An 18,465-nucleotide genomic window follows, 5' to 3' on the forward strand; every position below is an offset into this window, starting at 1 on the left:
AAAAAAAAAGAATAGTATAGAATATTCTGAGACATTACTCCAAAAAAAGCAATTATGAGCTCACGGTATTCTAGGGAAACATACATAAGCAACAGCCTAAAAGGTTTATGCAGTCAGTTGAAGCAAAGAAATAGATTAGCATGTTAAAGTTACAGTACCATGTGTTTCACCTCACAGCTTTAGTTTTAACTTTCCTAGATGTTTAACGAGAGATCTTAGATTAGTCTAATTGTCACTGTCTCTGCAAGTGTCTACGGACATGTTTAATGTGTTTTTCTTTACGTTGAGTTGCATGCAAACTGTGACTCATTTACATTATCACTTTCCACAGAAACATCAGTAGTCTGCGTAGTTCTTGCAGATGAGCTGTTTATATGACGGAGGAGGTGGGATGTTTTTTTTTTCTTTGTATGATTTTTGAAGGAATAACCCTGATTTGAAAAGTCATGCTGATAAAAAAAAAAAAAAATTCTGTGACCTGAATTGTGTTATTGGAAAATGTCAAACCCCACTTCACTTAGTTTTTTCAAATAAGATGAAGACACAGATGATGTATATTTATCAACATATCGCTCATTGCAAGCATAGGAAGTTCTCTGACTAGACCAAAACCACCATAAACTCTCTCCAGTCAGTGCTTTTATTTAATCAGTCTTATTCTTTAACTCTTAAAGTCCTTACCTGGAAATCTGACTTTCATGTTGAAACATTTTTTTTTTGGGTGTTGGGCCCCAGTTCAAATCACCTGGAAAATCTGGAGTGTAAAGGTGTTTTTTTGTTTTGTTTTTTTTGGGCAAGAAAAGCCTTTCAAAGTACCTAAAGACTCGCAACCACTATGCCCTCCTCTTTTCCACCAATAGAGGAAATTCCAACAATCAGGGACTCACCCGAAGTGCATTCGGGAATTTTTTGCTGCTTGTGTAACATTTTACCTTTTGACTGATAGACTGGGTGATAAACGAACTATGGCAGCCCACTAACGTCGCTAATGCTAGGTCCACATAAACACACATGCATGAAAATCTTGCGCATACCCTCACTAGAAGAAAATATCTTATTTTGCTCTATTCAACTTTCTTTTCTTTTTTTCTTTTTTTACCATAAAATCGATTAAACTTAATTTTAAACGTGATTTTAAAGAGTAATGTAAATAAAATACAAGGTTATGACTCATTTAACTGTCTGTGAAATGGGATGCTGTAAGTTTTTGTGGTTCTCTTTCAGAATAAGGTCAACGTCTTTTGCAGGAAAGAGCAACATTAAGACAAAAGGGCAAGCATTTCCATTTTGGCTGCCCTAAATTTATCTTTTTTAAAGACACATTTTCTGAAACGTGTTTTGGCCTGCCCTAAAAATGTCTGTGTGAAAGCAAATCCGGCCCACTGCAGGTGTGAATTTTCTCAGTAACCATCCCTTGGACTGGACTAGCACTGTGAGCGCACCCTAGAGTTAAATTATTTTTAAGGTTAGGCCTAAAACTTTCCTTTTTGATAAAGCTTGTGGTTAGAGTGGCTCAGGTTATCCTGAGCTATCTCTATAGTTATGCTGCTATAGCCTTAGACTTCTGGAGGACATAGGGACTCCTATTTTATCATTCTGCTTCATTCTATCTCTATTCTCCCACTCTGCAGAATATGTTAGTTCAATCTCTAACGTTATGCTCTCTCGGCTTTTTCTCATAGTAGCTTCGCCTCGTCTGTTCCTGTTTGGCTGTGACACCATCCTGGAGAGAAATATCAGATGTGCTGCTGCCATTAACCCCATTGTTTGTAGATGTTCAAGATAGGCCTGTTTTTTCAGTGTAGTCAAGTTTCTCTGACTGTGACTGGCTGGGTGTGCTCTCTTCATCCTCTGACATGGTAGCTTGATTGAAGCTCGTCTGCCTGGCTGTGTGTTTCCTGGACGGGGCCGCCTTTTACAGTTTCTTTTTGTATCTCTGCTTCTGTCTCCTTGAACCCCAGTCGGCTCACTCACACTGAGCCTGGTTCCGCTGGAGGTTTCTTCCTGTTCAAAGGGAGTTTTTTTTCTCTCCACTGTCGCTATAAAACTTGCTTAGCATGAGGGATTGCATTCAAGTCAATGAGTCGATGCAAACAACTGATTTTCCTTAGATAGAAAACTTTGAATCAATTTGACTATATGATCTGGTGAACTGTAAAGTGCCTTGAGATGACGTGTTGTGAAGTAGCGCTATATAAATAAATTCAATTGAATTGAAATATCTGTGTTTGGTTTAGGATTTCCCCCCTAATTTCGAGGCTAACATTAGGAAATCATCCAGAACTCTAGACTAACATTGACTGCTTCCATTATTTAACACAATGTTTATGTTTGATCATTTATATACACAATTGACTGGTTATGAACATAACCATTAAAATAAGTTTACTGCAGCTTTGTTATTTTTTATTCAGTGCTACCATTGTGTATTATAACTAAATCATCTTAAGGCACGTTATGCAGATTGGATGGAAGTTTCTACCTAAGGAAACTAAACTGAACTAAACTGCATGAAGTCTGCAGAATTCATTTCTCCAGGTAAAGCATGTAGAGATGATAGAAATATTTTTTCTAAGTTAGCCACAGAGAGCAAGTCTGACACTTGTTTTCATTCAAAAGGGAATTTTACTGAATAAACTAGGGTTACTAGTGGACATAAATGGTTTATTAAAAAATGGTTCAGCACTTTAGATAATTTGTGGATAATTCTGAAATTTTACTTTCCAAAACAATAACATTAAAATAAAAGCAGTACCTGATGATTTTTCCCCCCACATAAAATCCATATTATTACTTCTCACTGACTATATATCACCCCACTTTTTATTTTGTGATTAACACTCACAGGAACATGTTTCCTGACAACACAGGTTTTTTACAAACAAAATTCGATGGTTTTCTAGTTATCAAGTAAATATACTACTTAAACTAAGAAAGGCTCTGAACTTTATAAAATGTGCTATATACAGAATGGGATGACTGTTTAAACCAGAATAGAGAGCTGTTAACTACGTACATAAAAACCACTGGTGTTTCAAAAATAAAAGCACTTTAGGTTAAAGCTTTTCAGAAATTTAACATGGCTTCACATTCTCTTTTCTACCCGTTTTATACAAATGCATATTAATGAAATAAATATAGTAAATTTCTTTTTTAAAGTAAGTCACAACATTTTACGGTTTTAACTAAGCTAATGTAATGCTCTAAACAGATTAAATATATCTTAAGGTGTTAAAGTGTTTGAGCTAACCACAATTTGAATATCATCCAATCTTAGACTGTTCAGAAAGTCGTTAAACTTAAGTTGTAGGCCTATTTGGAAACAGATAAAATATTTTAAAATAGCTTTGAATGATTCATAAACTCCTCTTTATACCAAAGATTTTCTAGCGTTTGATATGATACCATTTATGGTACCATTGGTGCTTGACTCAAGCTGGGTCTTCAGTAGATCAACGACAGCAATACAGCAAATAAAAAAGGATTCAGTGTGTCGCAATCTCTCAAAGTCCAGCCCTCAGCATGGTTGAAATGCTTAGTGCAGGGCCAGTTTCATGCAACATTTAGATTAATTCTTGGTCCAACACACCTGAATCAAATGGTTGAATTACATCCCAGCATGCAATCAATTTCTCCAGAGTTCTTTTAATTATCTATTTACTTGATTCAGGTGTGTCAAGTCAAGGACATATCTAAATGCTCCAGGATACAGGCCCTCCAGGACTGGAGTTACCCACTCCTGGCTTAGTGGGACTTTAAGAGAGCTGTGCACAATGAATGTTTGTAGACTACAATAAACTGAGATTGTACTTGACTTGGAGGTACTGGAATGTATTTTAATTATTCAGATAGGACTGAGGTCTATTCCCCAGATATAAGTCATTATTTTTAGATATCAGTTTTTTTTTATATTGACTTGTTCTGAAATGGCAATATCAACATAAACTATTTTTTTTAGTTCAGAACTTAGCAAAGACCAGAATATCTTTATTTTACCCAAGTTCATAAAACAGATGACATTCAACATCTCTACCCCCGCAAAAAACAGACTTCACTTAGATTTTTTTTTTTTTTGACTAAATCTGGTCAGTCTGTCATAGTCTTGATTTATTCCAGAAATAGTTGTTGAAACTTGGGCTGTGTTTGGTCGGTTTGATTTTTTGCTCTAGAATCTGCTTACGTAAAATGTGCAGCTTGCCAGTCCTCAGCAACGCTGTTACTAGGTTAAACAGGAAGTGTTGCACTTGAACCTGTGTTTGTTTTTCCTCTTAAGACTTCTGCTGTAAATGTAACTCATCATTCTTGTGTGGCAAGCAGTGGAAGTTACAACACCTGTTAAATAGGACTATTCCACTGAAATGAAAAAGAACAGATTGTCTTTCGCTGTTTTTTCTATGCTAATAAACATTTATAGTAATAATATTTAAAATTTTCTCATCGACTTTGACTAACATCTTTGGCACAGTTGGAATCCTACAACCAGCATGTTTCCTGGATGGAGAAGGCAAGGTAATGAGCAATGTAGGTTTTTAAGGTTAGTAAAGCGATTATGTGATTATCATAAAGAGTACTTCTACTACTGCATGTTTGCTGTATCCTCGGAACGGCATGACACAAACAGGATTTCTGTTGACCTTCTGTCAACAATGGATTTTTTTTTCTGGTTAATGTTACACAAAGGCCAAATTATTTTGTCGCAGATACTCCCTCTTGAACTATGTACCTCTGTATCTCTCTCTCTTTTTTTATGTTGTTTTTCGCATATAAATTCAAAATAACATTTTTTTTGTGCGAAAATTGTAAGGGGTGTGAATACTTCTGCAAAGCAGTGCACAGCTTACTTTGTGGTTTTGGTGCTTTTTTTAATCTTTTTTATTCTCTACTTTCACAATTCAACAGTACAACTGTACGTTTCATAATGTGTGCAGCCTTCATTCATTAAATTGTGTAAAAACCCTGATTAGTCACTACCTGCTTAGTTCCTGTTGCAGTTCTGTTTTTACAGGTTTGAGCAATGATTTGTTACCACTGAGGTTGTCAAATTTGTATCGCACGTCTGACCACGTTTCTTACTGCTCCTCATGATCATCATACAATCACATCTCGCTTGGGGGTGAGGTGGTGAGTTGGAGGGGGGGTGTCAGACACCTTCCTGCTATTGTGAGGGGTTTAACAGTCCAGGGATTTTATCCCCCTTGTTTTTATTTAGAGACTGCATAGTTGCATGTGAAGAGCTTGTTTTTTATGTGCTGGATTGAAGTATTTTGTAAGTGAAAGACAATGGTACAAAACATTTTGCTGTAAGGCCTTGACAGTGTTTATTTTGCAGCAGACTGACAAAGAAAGGCATTCTGGCCATAAAACACACCGTGTCTGTTAGTCTCTTTGATTCTCTGTGTGATTTTCCTTCATTTGTTTTGCCTGTTGTTGGTAACTATGAAGTCATGTTTATATCAGCCATAATAATCGCTTCATTTAGGGAAATATTACTTACACCAAAAAAAAAAAAAAAAACAGCTAGATTTAACCAACTTTTGCAACATTTTATTCAAATGTAAAAAAAAAAAAAATATATTAAACATTAATTTAATTATGCGTTTACACAAACAAAACTAAAGGCATGTTATCTGTTTGACAGAAGAACAATAACCCAGCAAGTCTACATGCAGTTTGTAGGTTTTAGTCTCTAACTTGGAAACAGGGAATTTGGGAGCTAAGATTTCTGTCAAGTTGTCTCTCTAGTTCCAACAAGTGTTCCTCCCTTCTGGGCTACTTCACTAACAACTGACGTCCTTAAGGCTTTACCAACTGCCAAAAAGACTTTCTGCAAAGGGAAACCTTGAATGCAACTTTTGAGATGAGTGGGAACAACCGTTACCCAGAACAGAGAAGGCCTTCTGTGTTTCTTTCTGTCACATCCCTTGTGTTCCCAGGAAAATAGAAAGCTGTTCTCCTTTGGCAGAACTGCAGCCCACACAGGCTGTAAAGGCTACCCCCAACAGACCTGCGGAGGCAGTCACCTCAGGCACTTCCAGTGTTTTCAGAGACCTTCTGACGCTCTGTTGACCTTCCGTCCTTATCAGGGGCTCAGCAGATTCTATCAGCCTCTGTCACACCGCACAGCCGGCCCACTACATATGTTTGCATGTGCTGGCGGAAGACAGGGTTCACAAATCATATGTAAAAGTAGAACTGCATCAGAGTAACAGCAAGAGTCTAACAGGCTTACGAAAACAAAAGAAAAAAAGTTGAAAATGCTAATTAATCAGCAGTGTTTAAACATACTTGTTAGATTTGTTCACGTGAAAACACTTGAGTGTTTTGATCTTGTCCCCTTTATTCCTGCTTGTTGCTACATTTTATGATAATGCTTGAAGATATCCGAAATAGAAAATAACTTATAAAACAGGAAGGATGGCAGACTGCTGAACAGGACAGACATGGTAAAAGTTGGTTTGCATCAAAAAGGCACTGAAAAGTGAGTGTTTAAAAAAATTCACAATCTACCCTGTAAATCTACTAGATTGTGAGGCTTCCTACAGGTGAATCCACAGATATGCTATCTTACCAGGTCAATCGGAGACTTAAAGGAATAGTACACCCAAAACATGATTAGCCTTCATTTTCTACTCACCCCCATGCTGAACAACACTCTGGAGTACTTTTTTGATATCTCAAATGCATCTGGAGATCTAGGAGGCTTCTTGCTGTCTGCTGACATTCAAATAATGGAGGTACCCAGCGCCCGAGGCAGAAAGGTCCATAAAAGTCCACAAAAAACGTGTCAATATTCCTCCATACTGCTCGTCCAATGTATTCCAAGTGTTCTGAGTGGGTAGCATCCAGAATTTACTCGAAACAAAGTCATTTAGAATGTTTTTAGAGCATAAACAGTAGTGTATAGGATTTCCTGAAAGCGCGCACATGCGCGATCACGACGCTACAGAAGCCGGCAGACCAAACCAGCGCATTCAGCTCAGCAAAGAACTCATGCTCTTCCTCAACACTGAAGTCCTCAGACATTTTTCTTTCGTTGTTTCTTTCTTTGCACAGGTAAACGGCACATTTCTTCTTCTACGCTTGCATTATTGGAAGAGCAGATGCTGAATGCGCACTTTCATCTGGTTTGGTCTGCCGGCTTCCGTAGCGTCGTGATCGCGCATGTGCGCGCTTTCAGGAAATCCTATACACTACTGTTTATGCTCTAAAAACATTCTAAATGACTTTGTTTCGAGTAAATTCTGGATGCTACCCACTCAGGACACTTGGAATACATTGGACGAGCAGTATGGGGGAATATTGACACGTTTTTTGTGGACTTTTATGGACCTTTCTGCCTCGGGCACCATAGACCTCCATTATTTGAATGTCAGCAGACAACAAGAAGCCTCCCAGATCTCCAGATGCATTTAAGATATCAAAAAAGTACTCCAGGGTGTTGTTCAGCATGGGGGTGAGTAGAAAATGAAGGCTAATCATGTTTTGGGTGTACTATTCCTTTAAGATTTTGCTTTCATTAAATCTTTTTTAATTTTTTTATTTGGGCTTATATTTAGACTGGTACTGAAAAACTAAGAGTTTCCGATGTTTTTAAGTTTTCAAGCAGATACCAGAATGTCAGGAGAGAGGCCAACTACTGGTTTAAGCTATTAAAAAAAAACTCAATTCCTCCACTGTACTATAAAACATAATGTTTTATTGAAAGACAAGAAATCTCAAAGGATGATACTTCCATTACCATGTTTTAATGCAAATAGGATATATTTATTTCGCCTAATAATTTAATTTCAAACAGAATCATCAGCCAAACATTAAGGTTTTGTTTAATTGTATCATGACATACCATCTCTTAAGTTTTAAGATTTTCATCAGATCTGAATAATAAACATAGAAAGATATTGTCAAATGAGGCCAAAATGTAACTTTTCCCCAAATCCTTTCTGGGCAGAAAACTCACACAGCAAGCACACAACTTGTTAAATAATGCAAAAGACTTGAGGCAGGAGTAGATGTTTATAGTTCATTAGAACAATTCAAAGATTTAAATCATGGTATATTATTGATTTTTTTGGCCAATTTACGAAAATACTTAAACATTTTAGTTGATGAGCCTTTCCATACAATCTTACAGACCGTAAGTTGAGCGCCTGGATGGGGATACTTTGCAGCAAAAGGTGAATCTGCACAGTATTGGGTCTTAAAATTGACAAATTAAATGAAAATATTTTATTTACAAGATATGTTGAAAACAAAGCTTTATTTTCTCCCCATTTCACATTGCTGAGCTTCTTTGAGTCTCCCTGCCACAAAGAAATCTCCACAATACAAATTAAGTTCAAGGGGTTTGAATACTTTATCACAGTGCTACCCACAAATGAAAAGCACTTCAGTAAACTCCCTCTGAGTGCAGTGTTGTTCTTTGCTGCTCATGACTGATTCTTCAACTAACAGACAAAGGGAATGGGAGGAGCTGCATGCAGGCAGTGGGAGTGACTTCATGCAACCGCTCACTCTCTACCACTCTAAAGTGCATAAACTGTCTGTAATACCGGCACAAAGGAGCTGGGAAATCCTGACTGAGATGATAGAAAGCCTTCAAGACGTTCCAGAGGAAGAGTTTGAGACAAAAGTTTCTTAAGAGGAAGGAGAAAGAAGAAGGACGAGATCATCCACTCAGAATATTAAAGACATCCACCTCATTACAAAGACAAAGAACAAGGGCATCCAGCCAAACCTGAGTTCTGCTGTTGGAAGGAAACATGCTGCTATATGGCGTGGACCCTGGAAGACATGGGGATCTTGTGACAACTTTGCTCCTTTGGAGGTGAAACAACTTATAAAGAGTTTGGACAAAAGGACAGGATCTTATCATAAGGAAACCCCTCCTCAGGATTTGAATGAGGGTAGGCCAACACCTTATGCCAAAAATGGACCATATGGGTGAGAAGGATATTTGTTTTACTGGATTATCTGAGTGAGTCAAACTGAGTCCGTATCTGGTGGGCTGTAGCCTGGAGAGAGTGCCTGAGCAGGGGGAGGGGAAGAAGCTCCAGCTTGAATCTGTCCTCTGGGAGGATTCTTTTCAGTCTTCATCAACCCCCAAAGTAAGAAGAGGAAAGTTAATCAAATTTGCAATGTCCAACTCAGAGGACCTGTTAGTGCTGATGGCCTGACTGCCTGGTTGTGTGGGACTGGTTTCTGGCTTTCATTCATGGACAGTTGCTTTGTTTCATAATGAATAACACTACCGACCTGGACAATTCAAGCTGCAGCAAGAATGACATGTTCAAATACCCCCTGTACAGCACAGTCTTCAGCATTGTGTTTGTAGTTGGACTCATCACCAACGTTGTTGCCTTTTATATATTCACATGCTCTCTAAAAGTGAGGAATGAGACCACCACCTACATGATGAACTTGGTGGTGTCGGACTTGCTGTTTGTCTTCACACTGCCGCTGAGGGTCTTCTACTTCATAAATAAGAACTGGCCCTTTGGGGGGACTCTCTGCCAGATCTCAGTCTCGCTCTTCTACACCAACATGTACGGCAGCATGCTCTTCCTCACATGCATCAGCGTGGACCGCTTTCTGGCCATCGTGTACCCTTTTCGCTCGAGGATGCTCAGGACCAAACGCAATGCCAAGATAGTGTGCATTGCCGTATGGGTGCTGGTGCTTTCGGGTAGCCTCCCCACTGGGTTTTTGCTGAATAGCATCACAACAGACGAAAAAAGCACTTTCTGCTTTGAGAACTTTTCATCCAAAACATGGAAATCCCACTTGTCCAAAGTGGTGATATTTATAGAGACAGTTGGCTTCCTCATTCCTCTTTTACTTAATGTTTGTTGCTCCATAATGGTTTTACAGACGCTGCGGCGCCCTCAGACCGTCAGTCGTGGGGGAAAGGTGAACAAAACGAAGGTCCTGCGGATGATAATCGTGCACCTGTTCATTTTTTGCTTTTGCTTTATTCCCTATAACGTGAACTTGGTGTTTTATGCACTGGTCCGCACAAAAAACTTAAAAGGATGCTATATTGAATCGGTAGTTCGAACAATCTACCCAATAGCCCTTTGCATTGCTGTGTTTAACTGCTGCTTTGATCCCATCGTGTACTACTTCACCTCAGAGACCATCCAGAACTCCATCAAGAGGAAGTCCCAGGCCTCCCGCTCGTTTGATGTCAAATTCTCAGAGGCCCTCCAGTCAGATAGCGCCTCCAATTTGCAATGCAGCCTAAGGAACCTGAAAGCTAAGGTCTTCCACAACGAATCTTCTGTATGAAATTTCTCAGTGAGTTTTCTTTTGGAGAGCTTTTCCTAATTTGGACTTCATCTCAGGGCAAAAGCTCCCAACTATGGATTTAACAGCGTCTGCTTTGCAGTATTACCACTTACCACTTCACCCTCTGCTCACGTGAGGATTTGTTACGACTACTTACACATTTCTGTTTCCTGTGGATTAGAGTGTAATTGTGTTTAACACAGTCACTCAGCCAGTGATGTATAATGGGATATGATCACTAAACTGCAGAATGGTTATACTGTATTAACATATTATTGGACCTGTGTATCTGTATATATGTAAAGTAAGTTGCGTTGCCAACTTTAGAGTATTATCTATTAAGTTAATATAAAGTTATTTCAAGGTATAGATATGTATGTACAAGGCTCTTTGTTGATATGATACAAAAAATTTATTCTGTAATTCACTTTTGAGAGTGTGTGTTTTTTCACTAGTTGTGAATAACAGAATATAAGGGTGTCTTTTGGTTTTTAATGTTCTGGGAACATTTCGTTGTTGTTGCATTACTGAGCTTTAAATGCACTGATATACTTCCTCATACTGCATTCACACCATTATCATGAATAAAAGTCATGTGCTGAGTAATGCAAAAAAAAAACATGCATCTTGAAAGTTTTTGTTTTAAATTAAAAAAGGGGATTTTCAGTTTACTGTTTTGGTTGAACACAAAGAGGTTATTATTATTATTTAAGTGTTATTTGAATAGACTAAGAAATCCATGTGATGTTTAAAATTTTTTTAAAAGAGTACAGTTACTTTAGACTCTAAGGAGCTTTCAAAATGTCCATCTTGACCAAACAAAGTAAAGAAGTGAAAGCTTAAAGTTGTAGTTTCTTGAAATGGACGTTAACTCTATGACAGCAAAATATATAATTTTGGATACACATATTTCTGGTGTCTCTATAACAACCCGTAAAAATTCAAAAAATATCCACTGGACTTGGTTTTCAAGATTTGAAGACGTTTCGCCACCTCTCCAGGAAGCTTTCTCAATTCAAATGATAATTCAAATGAGAAAGCTTCCTGGAGAGGTGGTGAAACGTCTTCAAATCTTGAAAACCAAGTCCAGTGGATATTTTTTGAATTTTTACGGGTTGACTATGACCTGGATGACTGAGAACCTTCATCAGCATATCTCTATAACAACGTATTTTCTAAAAAGCTTTCTATAAAATCCAATATCTCTCTTCTAATTTCAAGATGACTAATCCTAATTCAGCACTGCAGTTTATATGAAGTACAAGCTTCCATATTTGAACTGGTTACAATATTTATAAAAGACTCAACAGTCAGGCAACAAATATTCACGAAACTAATTTAATTGTAGTGAAAATTACTAATGTCTTAAATGTGCACATTATTCTGATGCATGAATGGCTGTAAGATCAATTATGACACAGTTGAAAAGTTCAGGAACAATTCAAAAAAATATATCTAAACTTTTATGATTTTCTCTTGCATAAGCGCAAAAGGTTTAGGAGCTGATCTGTTTTTTTTCTTTTTCCTACATGAGTTGGAGAAACTAGAAGTAGGAATGTGTTTCACTTCTGCTGGTGATGAATCCAATAGAGGAGATGAATACTTGATTGTACTTTACTGACGTCTACATGCTGTCCACACATACCAGCCATAGAAACACTGATAGATTTGCTTCTCTGGTGCCTAAACTACATTGTAAGTGGGATAAATCATCCTTTTAGACATTTAAAGTGTAGTTGATCAGTTTTTAAGCAAGGTGGTGTCTGAAGCTTGGCTGGAATTTTTTTTTTATCTTCTTGTAACACTTTGTCTTCCTTTCCCTCACAAGGACATTTTGTTTTTGATTTCAACAGTGGAGGCCCCACGCCTCCACCAGACTGGTACAATCTGTACAGCCCCACAATCAATCAGAGAGACTCTGTTTTTGAAAGCATGTTTATTTTTAACAAGGGATAATAATCTGAAAATACGGTTCCAGATAGAAAGCAAATGGAGAAACAAGTTGTTTTCTATGCTTTTGTGATTTTTGTGTTGGACTGGATAAGCACACACTTCTGGTGAAGTGCATAAAGTGGCAACAGATGGATCAGGGTTTGGATTGAAGCTATGAAAAGGCAGCCCAAGGCAGAAGCAACCCATGCAAGGTAAAGGATTTTGGATATTTAAATCATGAAAAACTGAACTCTGTGGTTTAGTTTGTTTGAAAATGGTAACTGACTAAAAAACATGTAACTACTTTGAAATGTGTAAGTTTGAAATGTTCTCATATTAAAAGCCTAATGGGACTAACGAGTGTAACAGTTGTCCTGGTTAAGGAGTCTCTACATATTTTGACGGTTATGTCAACGACCACTTAATAAAAACAAAGTTTATTTTCCAAAAATTTGGTTTCTCGATTTGAATCACATAAATACATGAGACATCCATTGTAATACAACTATGATATAAATAGCATATACTTTAAGAGAAAATAAATTGAAACTCACCCCTAAGATACATATTAAAAGCAAATAAGATTAAAGTTATAGGACTCTGACAGGTACGGAGCCCCTCTGATGACATGGTCAAAAAAAATGTTTAATTGTGGCCACGAAGTAGTATTTCGCGTCCACGCAATAAGTATAACGTGCGCACGAAATACTACTTCGTGGCCACGCAATAAGTTTAACGTGCGCACGAAATACTTATTAATAATATCAATAAATCCGCCCCTGTTTTCAGGCTTATGTTAACTGTAATGACTTATCTTGGACAGGCTGCTATGTAAACGGGCCTTTAGTCCTTCGTTTAGCTATGCTGCGGTTGTTTACACTACGCCTTTTCCACCTAAAATAGCGTCTTAGCAACAAATGTCACGTGACTGGCGGAGACCGACTGGGTAAGCAAATCGAGCGCGCCTTAGACCTTAGAGAAGGCGCGCTCGATTTGCTTACCCAGTTGTCCAGGAATGATATTAATAGTATTAATAAGTATTTCGTGCGCACGTTAAACTTATTGCGTGGCCACGAAATAGTATTTCGTGCGCACGATAAACTTATTGCGTGGCCACGAAATACTACTTCGTGCGCACGAAATACTACTTCGTGGCCACAATAAAAAATTTTTTTTGACCATGTCATCAGAGGGGCTCCGTAGACAGGGACTTATTTAGAAAATTATCTAAATTTGTATGTTTTTTTCTGTAACAGTTTAAAAACAACTTTGCATAGCATGAAAATTCGACTTTTTACTTTTCTATCCTTTATAAGCTTTGATGCACAACATTAAACTATGTATTTTTACTAAAACTGATAAAAAAAAAAAAAAAATCCACCAAAAATGTTTTATTTGAAATACCTATTTGGTATTTCAAATTCTCCAATCAAAAGGATTTAAAGTGCACTACTTTTATCATTATCATTACTTTTTATCATGACTTATGCAAATAATAAAAAAAAACAATTAAAAACAATTGAGCCGTACACCTAAAAAAATAGAATAAATGGGCACAGTCTCAATGCAGATCCTCTGTAACACAAGTGATATTAATTTATTTATATTGTATTACATTAGACACAAAGTAGGAGTAATCAGTCCATTAAAACCTTCCTTCTCAGAATGTCAGTGTATGGTAACCTTCTTGGACTCATATTCTCCTAGAGGGGCCAAAATCAGCCAAAGGGTTCGATATAACAGGTAACTGAATGATATACCAACTGTTGGACCTGGAAATCTTAAACATAACTATATAATATATAATATAGTTTTCTTTTTACTGACGTTTATGCAGAATGGATTCTGAGTGATGAATTTTAAAATAATAGTGTAAAGGGATCAATATTTCATTATCTAATGTTTTATATTGTACATGCTCTGATGCAATTTAGGCTTTTCTTTCATATTAGAAAGTTCAAACTATTGCGTGCATTTAATACAAATGAGGAACTATGCATCGAAATGTGTCATTCTGGGAGAATAGTGTTACACTTTGCCAGTAACTTTTGTTTTGTGTGTGTGTGTGTGTGTTGTGAAACCTTTTGGTCTTTTAGCATTTTCAGCAGATTTTCCTGCACATTTCAAAGGTGGCACGCTTATAAAGATCCAGATACACATCAACTCTACTGATGGTTTTATTTTCCTGTCGAATGGGAGTTTTACTTTCTGGTATTGCTAGATGCATGCTTGGTATGAGGGATCACTGCAAAGTGCACAGTGCAAGCAGCTGTCTACTGTCACTCATCCGGAAGGCTTACTGGCTACAAATGGTGCTCTTTTACTCTAAACGTTTGAACCACTTTGAATGCAAAACTGAACTTGACTACATTGTTTGACTTAGATCAAAAAAGGACCAAGCATAGGTTTGGACTCCCCTTTGTCATTCTGGGATTTTTTTTTATTATTTTTATGATTTTTAACATTTAACATAAATAATAGTGCAAAAGTATTTAGAAATATGTTGAAAAAAAAATTAAAATGGATAAATAATTAAGAATCTAATTTGCATTTTAGACAGAGCCCCTGTGTTTTGATTACTTTTGTGCACACTGTGGACGAGCCTCATATTGTTGTCACCTAAAATGGTATTCCAACAAATTTTGGAGGGGATCCCAGTAGCAGTAATAAAGATAAAGCATCAAAAGAGAAGGTATGTGCAAATGTCTGACTTGGTAATAAAATACTTGGAGCCATGCAAACATCTGTGTTGTATTGACTTAGAATTTGTATGATTCTGTTAATTCTTAATTTTTTTGCAAAGGGCCTAAAGAGTCATGCATTGTAAAATGGCACTTTATATATAAACTGAACTGAATTGAAAATACATGCCACATACAGTGTGTGGCTCATATCCACTGCTGTGTGTCACAATAAGCTGATAATAAGCTTCATATTTACAAAACAGAGGTTTCATCAAATGTTCCAGAGACCTTTCTTTTGTCAATAATTATGGTTTCATTCTTAAGGTATACAGAGGGCCAAAATACATAATGAAAGACATAAATGTGAATGTCCCATGAAATAAATAATTATAAATTTATTTATTTATTTTATACATGATCCAATTATTATTATATATCTATCATTAACTGTGAAATCCACAATTAAATAATTAAATGTCCCATTGTAAATTAAAAATACTTGAGTGAAGTAGTTGTATGTATTTTTAGGGGTTTTCCATTCTGTTGCCTTCTTATTTCTAAGGTCACAGGCTGAAATGTTTGGGGACCCCTGTTTTAGTATGGGGCCATATTATCTGCTGCACTTTTCTTAATTTTGACACCACACATCATATTTTAAATGTTGAAGAAGCGCTATTTTTTTCATCAAAACATTTATTTTGAAAAAAAAAAAAAAAACAACAAACATACTAATGAGTCGAGGGCTTTGCTCAAACTGCTTGGTTTGAGCAAAGAAACAAGATCTCTACCAGAAATTTGCAGAATTGGTTCCCTTTATTTCAGGAAACAACTTGGTGTGAAACTGTTCAAGTTAAAAACACTGTGATTCAACCCAGCATGTTAGAAACTGACAGAAGCACATTCTGGCGTAATTTTTCTCACAGAGTCCGAAGGTCAACAGGCAGCGCTTTATTCATGCTTAAACCTAAATTTAACACAGTCAAGGACAGTGTTGTGAAAACAAACAGCTCTCTAAACAAGAAGTAACGTCCCTGTTTGGAGCTAAAACCCAATTACAGTATTTACAGCATACAGCCATGACTGAGTGATGCCTGTTGACATCTTTGCAAAGAATAGAGGCAGGAACAGTCGGGGATTAACAAAGGAAATCACAACTTCAACCACTTAAGATTAACGTGTAAACCTTTTCACTCATTTAGTACCAAGATGGAAAATATAAAAGGATGGCTGCCTTAATAGTTTAGATTTATTGATTAACTAAAACAAACACTGGGTCTGTTTCTATAACAGAGACAGAGACCTAAATGTTCTTTGCCTTCACAGCCACTATCTAATCAACTTGACCTTTCCTTCTCAACGGGCTGCAGGATGAGAATAAACAGACGAGGCACAGCTTGCTGTCACATGTACTTTCTGTTCTGCAATCAAATAGGCTGGTGGATCAGAGGTTTTAAAAAAATTAACAAATGGTGCATAATATAGGGACAACGAATATACTAGACTTCAAATATTTCCATAATCAAGACAGGTGACAGTATTTATTGTATTGTTTGATTAGAAATGCACAAATCAAAGATTTGAAAATTAAATAAATTTTAGGGTCTCATTTCTTTTATTATTTCTTATCAACATTTTTTGTTAAATTCTTCATAAACCACTTTCTTTCATTTTATTCCATTTCACTTTGTTTTTGGGATGAAGTACGGTAGATTAAGGATTATTAGTAAATTATAATGTATCTGATAAAGTTGTTTTGTTTAGTTTTTTGGATGGGGGGGGGGCAAAGAAAATATATTGCATGCTATTTTTGTTGTTTATGAAGACAAAATGAAAAAAAAGTTTTGAAACACACCACAAACTTATATTTTATATGGATTTTAATGGATTGTGCCATGTGTGTAGAACAATCATTGTTTAACAAGAAAAGATATAAAATATATCAACATTTAAAAAATGCAAACTGCCTGGACAATCTTCCATTATGTGTATGACGTTAACGCAATTAGCAGAGTCTCATTATATATTGCATGTTTTTAAAAACCCTTTCTTGACATAATGTGGTTTTGAAGTATCGTAAAGATTTGAAACTCCAGCTTGGTTGAAAGCATAATGCAAACATATTTAATTACTAAGGTTCTGCCTTGTTCTGTAATGTATATGCTAATCATTAGGAATTGCAGCAAAGTCAATGAGACAATGCAAATGCCTTTCGACTGTTGCCACACACTTTAATCCAAGAGAAGTGAATTCTATGGAAGAAACTCAATGCAGTTTGATTTGATTGGATTTACTCTGTTAAGTGTCTTGAGATAGCATGTTCGGGGGAGTGCTGGTCTAGTGGTTAGAACAGTGCGCTTGTGCTCTGAGAAGGTTGCAATTACCCAGTTCGATCCTCAAGACACTTAACCCCACACAGCTACCTGGGAGCCACACAATGGCAGCCCACTGCTCCACAAGGGGGTGGGTTAAATACAGAGGTAAATTTCTCCAATGTGAGTTAAATAGAATTCAATTGTTATAATTTGATGCTTTATGAATAAACAGATTTGAACCCATTGCAATTTCCTCAGCTGATGAAATGTAACCCTTTGTAGTTCTTTCATAAGTAAATCCCAGCCTCAATATGTATTTTCAGTTCTATGAGTGTCTTGCTTTTTTGTATCCTGACTTCACCTCTTTGCTTCATTAGTCTTCCTCTCTCATTAAAGATTTCCTCGTCTACTAACATGGTCTGTTTATATTGGAATAATTATGCATAAGATACTTAATGTTTGTTCTTATTATGTATAATGTGTGACATATGGGGGGGAGTGGCGATCTGGGGCAGTGGCAGTCTAGTGGTTGGGGCATAGGGCTTTGAATCCGAGATTGGGAGTTCAATCCCCCACTTTCCCAGACTGCCACTCTGGGTCCCTGAGCAAAACCCTTAACCCCACACTGCTTCCCGGGCGCCGCACAATGGCAGCCCACTGCTCCCCAAGGGGATGGGTTAAATGCAGAGATAAATTTCTCCAATGTGAGAGCAATAATGTTCAATTAATTTATTTTTATTTATATTACTGTTCCAGAGAGCACAAGCAGTATAGGACAACTCTCACGAAGTATTGCTCAAGCTTAACGAAACCAGCCGTTCTCCTGTGTGCCTTTCTCCTTCGGACTACCGTCAATCTTCAGATCCCAGGGAACGGGGATGAATCCAGTCCCGTCAAAGGGTCTGAAGGACTTAACGGTCCTACTGTGGCCATAATCTTTCTGGATTTCACCCACGTCTACTGGAATCGTCAGATATGTTGGCATCCGGGTCGAAGGACCAATTTAATGTCAGCCAACACCAAAAACAATGTAAAGCAGGAAAAGAAAGGCACAGAGTCAGAATTATTTTTACTCGCGAGGAGAGTAGGAAGAGACCGTACATCTACAATCTCCACCCCACTCTGCCGGTCTTCAGCTTTCTCCTCGCTAGTTATTAAAGTCAGGGGGGGTCCCTAGTTACACAAGCTGAGGTCTTGCTGTCAAATGGTCCAAGGAATGGCTGGTTTCATTGGGCTTGAGCAATACTTCCTGA

At 37.2% G+C, this 18,465-nt stretch overlaps 1 protein-coding gene and 1 long non-coding RNA gene across 2 annotated transcripts; both read left to right on the plus strand.

Moving 5' to 3' along the window:
* Positions 1 to 8,498: 8,498 nt before the first annotated feature.
* Positions 8,499 to 10,903, plus strand: lpar6a (lysophosphatidic acid receptor 6a). Its single transcript, XM_038294404.1, has one exon. It carries the CDS (start codon positions 9,235 to 9,237, stop codon positions 10,282 to 10,284), a length of 1,050 nt encoding a protein of 349 aa, XP_038150332.1. The 5' UTR covers positions 8,499 to 9,234; the 3' UTR covers positions 10,285 to 10,903.
* Positions 10,904 to 11,445: 542 nt separating this feature from the next.
* Positions 11,446 to 14,729, plus strand: LOC119789496. The gene is made up of 2 exons (XR_005281594.1): positions 11,446 to 12,823; positions 13,424 to 14,729. It is a non-coding gene; the product is annotated as an uncharacterized LOC119789496 (long non-coding RNA).
* Positions 14,730 to 18,465: the final 3,736 nt, after the last annotated feature.

The sequence above is a fragment of the Cyprinodon tularosa genome, unplaced genomic scaffold (genome assembly GCF_016077235.1).
Source record: "Cyprinodon tularosa strain WSP-4 unplaced genomic scaffold, ASM1607723v1 ctg34, whole genome shotgun sequence".
Lineage (NCBI taxonomy): Eukaryota > Metazoa > Chordata > Actinopteri > Cyprinodontiformes > Cyprinodontidae > Cyprinodon > Cyprinodon tularosa.